This window comes from Balaenoptera borealis (genome assembly GCF_965194805.1).
Source record: "Balaenoptera borealis genome assembly, chromosome: X".
NCBI lineage: Eukaryota > Metazoa > Chordata > Mammalia > Artiodactyla > Balaenopteridae > Balaenoptera > Balaenoptera borealis.
The window spans coordinates 87965625-87973677 of NC_138881.1; the positions used below are offsets into that span (position 1 = coordinate 87965625).

General features: G+C 48.1%; 2 protein-coding genes and 1 pseudogene across 8 annotated transcripts in view; all 3 read left to right on the forward strand.

Annotated features, from left to right (window-relative positions):
- Positions 1 to 2686, forward strand: part of ARMCX5 (armadillo repeat containing X-linked 5) — a 135791-nt gene extending 133105 nt beyond the window's left edge. For 4 of the 6 annotated variants that reach the window (XM_082377253.1, XM_082377252.1, XM_082377254.1 and 1 more), the window contains 4 exons: positions 1738 to 1805; positions 1911 to 1970; positions 2151 to 2227; positions 2549 to 2686. In XM_082377253.1, coding sequence (XP_082233379.1) covers positions 1738 to 1805; positions 1911 to 1970; positions 2151 to 2178 — 156 coding nt within the window. In that variant the 3' untranslated portion in view covers positions 2179 to 2227; positions 2549 to 2686. Of the gene's footprint in view, positions 1 to 1737; positions 1806 to 1910; positions 1971 to 2150; positions 2228 to 2548 lie in introns of those variants that run through there. The other 2 variants (XR_014239570.1, XR_014239571.1) reach the window with 2 other exon arrangements.
- A 184-nt stretch (positions 2687 to 2870) lies between these two features.
- GPRASP2 (G protein-coupled receptor associated sorting protein 2) lies at positions 2871 to 5782 on the forward strand. Its single transcript, XM_082377109.1, has one exon. It carries the CDS (start codon positions 2875 to 2877, stop codon positions 5443 to 5445), a length of 2571 nt encoding a protein of 856 aa, XP_082233235.1. The 5' UTR covers positions 2871 to 2874; the 3' UTR covers positions 5446 to 5782.
- Positions 5783 to 6326: 544 nt separating this feature from the next.
- Positions 6327 to 7351, forward strand: LOC309620741 (2-iminobutanoate/2-iminopropanoate deaminase pseudogene; annotated as a pseudogene). The gene has a single exon. The product of its transcript is annotated as a 2-iminobutanoate/2-iminopropanoate deaminase pseudogene (transcript).
- Positions 7352 to 8053: the final 702 nt, after the last annotated feature.

The following is an 8053-nucleotide window of genomic DNA, read 5'->3' on the forward strand; positions in this document are numbered from 1 at the left end:
CCTCACAGCTCCTCTGCCACTGGCGCCCAGGGAGGATGGCGGGCGCGATGGGGGAAGGTAGGGGGGCGGACTCCGAGCAGTCCTGTACACACACACACACACACACACACACCCTCCCCCCGGGACGATCTGTATCCATCCGCTGCTCCCTCCAGCGCAGCCCCTCCCTACCCTCCCAACCCCGGCCCCCACCGCCCGCCAGCCCCACACGCTGCGGTGCCAGAAGTGTGCGGGGCGGGAAGGGTGGTTGCCCGACGGGGGGCGGTGGAGGGCCGGCGTGGCCCCGCCCCTGAGGCCGGGACTCCTCCCGGCCCCGCCCCTTTCTGGGTCGGAACTACGGTGGGCCTGGGAGGGGGCGTCGAGCCCATTCGTGCCGTATCCCTCCGCCCCCTTCCCGACACCCTCGCCGCGAGCTGTTGGTGCCGCAGCCTTCGCAGCCCCTGCCCGGTTTGGCGCAGCCGCGCGGGGGGGCGGGACGCCTCTTTGCCGTTCTGCCCGCACGGCGAGCGGTGGGAATCCGAGTGAGGAGCTGCGACAGGAGGGGGAGGCCGACCATCGGGACCCTGCGCCTGCGAAGGCAAGTGGGGGTGTCTCGGGGGCGACGACCGTCTCACACCCTGCCCCGCGGACCCTGGCAGCCTGACGAGGGGGAGGCAACCGGGTCGGAGCGGGTCCCTGAGAGAGGTGCGCAGCGCCGGGGGACCCCTGGCGCTGAGGAGGCGGCGACCGGCGCCGACCGGGTCCAGAGCGCGAGGTCTTGGCCGCAGGGCTTCCCTCGGATCCTGGGGAGGCGAACGGCGCGGCCGCTCCCCGGCGGGCTTTCTGGACTCCCGCGCCCCGCCGTCGACGGTGCCTGTGCCAGGAGAGGGCTATGGGGGAGGCTGCTGCGGGCGAAATGGCGGAGGGGAGCCGGGGTGGGGGCGTCGGGGAGGCCGCCGGGGGTGGCGGTCGGAGCCGGGTGCCGAGCGGGCGGGCGCGGGGGGCGCCCGCCCGGTCCCTGATCCTGGAAAGGGGTTTGTCGGACCCCGCGTGCCGGGTGCTGTCCCTTCCCACAGGCGCCTCTTTGATGCCGGGGTGTCCTGTGTGCGCGGTAGGTCTGGCGATTTCAGGCCACGGCGTGCATCTGTAGAGGAGAGGCTTGAGAAAAACTAGGGACGGGAAAACGGCCTGTATTTCTGACGTTGTGTGGGGATGGGGGGTGAGGGTGGGCAGCAGCCATTGACTGGACACCCGAATCGCGATGGGGTGACTGCGACCAGAGCAGGTCAGGCATCCAGGAATACCTCCTAAAAGTCTCCTCTCTACCTTGTTTCTCCACACTTCCTGGCCTTCCTCCCTCACCTCCATCCAAAATTGGGGGTGGAAAAGATGGACTGGGAGGTGAGGGTGGGACAAATTATAAATACAAGTACCACCGCACAACCTGTTTTCTAGAATATGCGGGCGCCCTTCCCCCAATTTATGCTGCGCAAGGCAAAGGGATGTGGTGCACCTAGTGGTGAATCCTCAGAATTGGAGAAGGGAGCAATGCGAAAAATATGACGTCAAGAGGAGATGTTTGTTATCTGGAATGCTGAAATAGAGGGCCAAGATAAAATGAGAATATTCTACTAAGAGGACTCTGAATATTGAAAGGCAGTATATGGATTCCTATCCTTGATGTTGGTCTGTCCATCAGGCGGTTAGTTGCTACCATGGTCTTCTGATTGTCTTAACCTTTTTATCTTTGGTCCATAGGTCTGCTTTAAGGCTGGTTACTTTTGCAAAAAAGGAAAGAAGGAAAAGACTGCCTTAAATCTCTGGAGGTTTGTGCAAAGTGGGGCAATGCAAGGGGCAGCTACAGAGGAAGATTGACAGGTGTTTTTGATCCAGTTGGGTGTCTTTGATTCACATGTCTTACTCTCTTTCAGATTTGCACACTGCTGCAGAACCCGTTGCTCATTTCCTGCAGGAGTATTAGGACTATTGGGGTAGGTGTGGATTGGGCTGTGAATGGGCAGAGAAGACCTGAGAGCAGGAATCAAGCGACAGGAAACATCAGACAAATTAGATACTTAAACAGAAAGAGATATTTGCATCAGGGATCAGGGTGTCTGCCTGTCAACCAAGCACTCAGACTTCATTTCTCCTGTATGTTTACTTATCCATAGGATGGCCTGCTGTTTGCTTAAGGCTTAATACCACTGGAACAAAGCAAGGAGAGGAAAATTGCACGACAACAGTGCAGGTATGAGAATGGGTACAATTTTTGGGTGGGGTAGAGAAGACCAGCACAGGTCCAAGGGTGATTAGGGTCTGGTCTGAGGGCCTCAGCCTCTCCCATTGCCGAGATACTTTCCCACCATTTTCGCACCTGTGTTGTAGCAAGCAAAGCAATGTGACAGCTCTGGGGGTAAAGGGTGTGGGGTGAAATGAGGATAACAGAGAGATTTTCTGAGAGCCTAACTCTCCCACGAAGCATTCAAGGTCCAGTCTCTGTGTGTGGGTCTTTGCATGGAGTGACACAGTTGGAAGAGACTCAAAGCCGCATGTCGTTCTCGATTCCTAGATTGATCTCCAGTGGCATCTCTGGTGGTGGTGGAATTGCTGCTAACCACCACCCTCAACAGGTGTGCACCCACCCTGGAACCATCCATCCTCTCCCAGCTTGGTTGTGCTTCTTCTGCACTCTGTCTGTAATATTGGCTGAGACTGGGATTGGAAAGGAGGCTGATTGACTGCTGGACTGGTGATTGACTCTAACTTTTGTTTCCAACTGTATCACCTGAATCATCGAAAGATTAGAGTGTGAAGATAGAAAACTGTGACAGATCTGTGGTAGAGGCTGAGACTGGGATAGTGGTATTTAATCAGGACTCCTCTGTAACTTGTACTATGACTGGGGCTGAGATTGAGCCTGGTGTCCAGGCCAAGCCTGAAAAGAAGCCTGGAGAAGAGGTTGGGGGTGGGGCTGAGAGAGAGAATGAAGTCCCAATGGTGGTCAGACCCAAGGTTAGGACCCAGGCCACACCTGGGGCAAGGCCTAAAACTGAGTCCAAGGCTATGGCTGGGGCAAGGCCCAAAACCGAGTCTAAGGCAGTGGCTGGGGCAAGGCCTAAAACTGAGTCCCAGGCAATGGCTGGGGCAAGACCCAAAGCTGAGTCCCAGACAATGGCCGGGGCAAGGCCCAAAACTGAATCCCAGGCAATGGCAGGGACAAGACCCAAAACTGAAGCCAGGGCAGTAGGTGGGGCACGTCCTAAGACTGAAGCCAAGGCAATCCCTGGGGCAAGGCCCAAGGATGAAGCCCAGGCTTGGGCCCAGACTGAGTTTGGGGCTGAGGCAATGTCACAAGCAGAGGGTGTGTCTCAGACCAATGCAGTAACCTGGCCACTGGTCAATACTGAGTCTGGGTCAGCTGCTAAACCTATGGCCCTATCTGTGGATAGGGAACTGGTCAGTGTAGACACTGAGACCTTTCCTGGCTCCCAGGTTCAGACAGGAATCCAACCCTGGTTTGGATCAGGGGAGGAAACTAATATGGGGTCTTGGTGCTATCCCAGGTCCAGGGCCAGAGAGGAGGCCTCTAATGAGTCTGGATTCTGGTCAGCAGATGAGACCTCTACAATGTCCTCTTTCTGGGCTGGAGAAGAGGCCAGTATCAGATCATGGCCTAGGGAAGAGGCCAATACCAGGTCCAGGCACAGGGCCAAACATCAGCCTAATCCCAGATCCAGGCCCAGATTCAAGCAAGAACCCTATATTGATTCCTGGTCTGGGTCTGAGGAAGAGTCTGGCAACCCATTCTGCTTGTGGGCTGGAGAAAATACCAATAATTTGTTCAGGCCCAGAGTCAGGGATGAGGCAAATATGAGGTCCAAGCTCAGGACAAAGAGAGAGGACTTTTTTGAATCTGAGTCTGAAGACGAGTACTATAAAGAGTCTTGGTTTTTGCCTGGAGAAGAGGCCAATAGTAGATTCAGGCCCAGAGACAAGGAAGAGTCTAATACTGTTTTGAAGCCCAGGGCCCAGAAAGATGTTAATAACAGTGACAGGGTCAAACAAGAGCCCAGGTTTGAGGAGGAAGTCATTATTGGGTCCTGGTTCTGGGCAGAGAAAGAGGTCAGTATGGAGGCTGGGGCTTCAGCCATTTGTGAATCTGAGCCAGGGGCTGAGGAGGGGGCCATTGGTGGATCCTTGTTCTGGACGGAGGAGAAGTCCAGTTTGGGTGCTGTGGCCAGAGAAGAGACCAGGCCAGAGTCTGAAGAAGATGCCATATTTGGGTCCTGGTTCTGGGACAGGGATGAGGCCTGCTTTGACTTAAATCCCCATCCTGTGTACAAGGCTAGCCCCAGGTTCAGAGATACAGCTGAGGAGGAAGTTAATGTATCATCCAGGCCCCAAACCTGGGAAGAGGTCACTGTTGAATTCAAACCTGGTCCTTGTCATGGGATTGGCTTCCCATCCCCAAGCCCCTTTAGAATTCCTGAAGAAGCAGCATCCGTATACTCTGAAATGTTTGAGGGAAAGCCCAAGAATGTGGAAGTTACCCCAGGAGGGGAAGAGCAGGAATCTTTGCTTCAGCCTGATCAGCCTGACCCTGAGTTCCCATTTCAATATGATCCATCCTACCGGTCAGTCAGGGAAATTCGAGAGCATCTTAGGACCAGGGAGAGTGCAGAGCCTGAGAGTTGGTCCTGCAGCTGCATACAGTGTGAGCTTAAAATTGGTCCTGAAGAGTTTGAAGAACTCCTTCTATTAATGGACAAAATTCGAGATCCTTTCATTCATGAAATATCTAAGATTGCAATGGGTATGAGGACTGCTTCTCAGTTTACCCGTGATTTCATTCGCGATTCAGGAGTTGTCTCACTTATTGAAACTTTGCTCAATTATCCCTCCTCCCGAGTTAGGACAAGTTTTTTGGAAAATATGATTCATATGGCTCCACCTTACCCAAATCTAAACATGATTGAGACATTCATATGTCAAGTGTGTGAGGAAACCCTTGCTCATAGCGTGGGTTCCCCTGAGCAGCTGCTTGGATTAAGGATGCTTAGACACCTCACTACAACTACAGACTATCACACACTGGTTGCCAATTATATGTCTGGGTTTCTCTCCTTATTAACCACAGGCAATGCAAGAACAAAGTTTCACGTTCTGAAAATGTTATTGAATTTGTCTGAAAATCCTATGGTGGCAAAAAAACTATTCAGTGCCAAGGCTCTATCGATATTTGTGGGTCTCTTTAACATAGAAGAGACAAATGATAACATTCAAATTGTTATTAAAATGTTTCAGAATATCAGTAGTATTATAAAAAATGGAACAATGTCCTTAATTGATGATGATTTCAGTCTTGAGCCGCTTATTTCTGCATTCCATGAATTTGAGAAGTTAGCTGAGGAACTGCAAGTCCAAATAGACAATCAGAATGATCCTGAGGTGGGACAGCAAAGCTAATATGATTAACCACCTGCCTCTGATCAGCCTTATGTTCCCAAAGAACCCTGAGTAGTGCTTTGGTTTTCAGTCTGGTTTTATTTTGTAACTTATATTTTAATGCTGATGTTAACTTTGTCCAATTCTTGGTTTGAGCTGGATCATTTTGTGGATGCCAAATGACTGTTAGTGCTGAAAAAAATTTGTTGATATTTGTCTTGCTGTCCGTTGCTGTATTTTTCAGTATTGAGCTTCCAATGAACTGAGCCGCCTGTGTAACCTACCCTGCTATTCATTGTTTAAACATATGGTTCTCTATTCAAGTCTGTGTTTTCAATAAAGTTCTGTGTGAAAAGTGGCAGAAGTGACCCTTCTTCAGTTTAAAATCCAGGTGTAGATACATTGTGCACAGTTACAAACATAGACAATGAGTAGTATGACATACATACCCTCATTGGAAAATCCCATTCCTGGAGCTTAAGAAGGAAGAGATTACTGTGGGCCGTGGTACTTGAGGAATGCTTCAGAGAAGAGGCACGCACTTAAATTTGGTCACTGAAAAGTAGGATAAGACAACCCATTAGGTCATTCTTGGAAGTGAGCAGTGGCGGTATAAAGAAAAGTGTGTAATTGGAAAATCTGTTCCAGTAGTATGGATATAATCTGTCTGCCTGGAATAGGTGAGACAAGTTTAGTGAGGGATGCAGTTGGAATGAGGCCACTTTGGAGAACTAAGTTGGCCAAATCTGCACATTTTGCAACACAAAGTACAGGTGTTGCTCAGTGCCACCTGAAGAGTGAAAGAGTAGAACAGCACACCAATTAAATGGAGTCAGGAATAAGCTTTCCTTTGTGATCCTAATCCAAGGAAAGTATTAAGGAAATACCACGCAGCTATTAAAAATGATCTATTGAGACCCGTGAGACGCGAGTAGGAGCCGCATACGGGGTAGTTGTCTCCGAGGGGTGGCAAGGGAAAAGGATTAGCCATGTCGTCTTTGATCAGAAAGGTGATCAGCACCGCGAAAGCCCCAGCGGCCATTGGTCCCTACAGTCAGGCTGTGTTAGTCGACAGGACCATTTACATTTCAGGACAGCTAGGCATGGATCCTGCAAGTGGACAGCTTGTGCCAGGAGGGGTGGCAGAAGAGGCTAAACAAGCTCTTACAAACATGGATGAAATTCTGAAAGCAGCGAGCTGTGACTTCACGAATGTGGTAAAAACAACTGTTTTGCTGGCTGACATAAACGACTTCAATACTGTCAATGACATCTACAAACAATATTTCCAGAGTAATTTTCCTGCAAGAGCTGCTTACCAGGTTGCTGCTTTGCCCAAAGGAGGCCGTGTTGAGATTGAAGCAGTAGCTGTCCAAGGACCTCTCGTGACAGCATCATTCTAAGTGGGCCCAGTGTTATTTAGCCTGGAATTTTAATAATGTTTTTAAATTAATGTCTTAATTTTTACAGTATTTGTTGGAAAGTGTAAGGTTGACTGAAATATCTGAAGTTATTATGGAAATACCATATAATAAGGGGAATTGAACATGAGTTGAAGATTAATGATGAATCTAGTTACTGATGTTATAAATTACACTTCTGTAGCACTCATATTACTGGATGTGGGAAAAGAGACACACATTACATAGTTACTCAGAAAAATAAAAGTAAAGGAAAATAGCATGTAGGAAAGATGAGTTACTATTCCTGAGAAATAATAAAGAGCACACCTAATTCAATTAAACTCTATTAATTTAATGATGTGAACTATTTAGCTCTCATGTCAGATACATGATTCTGCTTTTACTTGAGTAAAATTAGAGCATTTAAGTTTGAATGGTAGAGGTAAAGGAGAAGAAACTGGACCAAATTTTATATGGATAATATTTTTCTAATGGAAATAAAATAGCATGCAGATTGAAAAAAATGATCTATTTATTGGCATGAAATGACACTGATGCTTTTATATCTGGTGTAATAGAGAAGACTGTGACATCTGTGGAAAATTAGATCCCATTTTAAAAACCTGTGTGTAAATAGACACAATTTCTGTGCAATTTCAATATGACTTTCTAAGAAACTTCATATATTCCATAATCTGGAAGAAAATACACTATGCTAAAAAAGTTTTCAGTGACAGACATTGGGGAGATACAAAAATTAATTAGACAAGGATTTTTTCTTTTAATATGCTTACATCTAGTGCCTCAAGTTGTAGGTGGACATGTTGGAAAGGATACAGTTATATAAATGAATATATGTTAAAAAGAATTTTTTAGAGATAAACTCATTTAGAAAAGTTGAAAAGGAATGAGACTTCAGAAAGATTAGCTTATGAAGTGTTTTAAAGAAAAGTAAAATTACCAAGGTTGCTAAGTTTATACTAGTCTCTTGTACAAAGATGGCAGCCTTTTTACATGACTGTTGCATTTGAAAGATCATCACGTTTCCTTTTGGAGTGACAACAAAGTTCCAGAAATAGATAGTGGCAATGATTGCACAGCATTGTGCATGTACTTAATGCCACTGAATTGTACACTTTAAAATGGTTAAAATGGTAAGCTTTGTATTATGTGTGTTTTCCACAGTAATAAGTAAAAACATCGTACCATACCTTCAGACAAGAATT

What these genes read in the sequence shown, in the direction of transcription:
- GPRASP2 (XM_082377109.1), top strand. Translation starts at nt 2,875, where the DNA reads ATGACTGGGGCTGAGATTGAGCCTGGTGTCCAGGCCAAGCCTGAAAAG.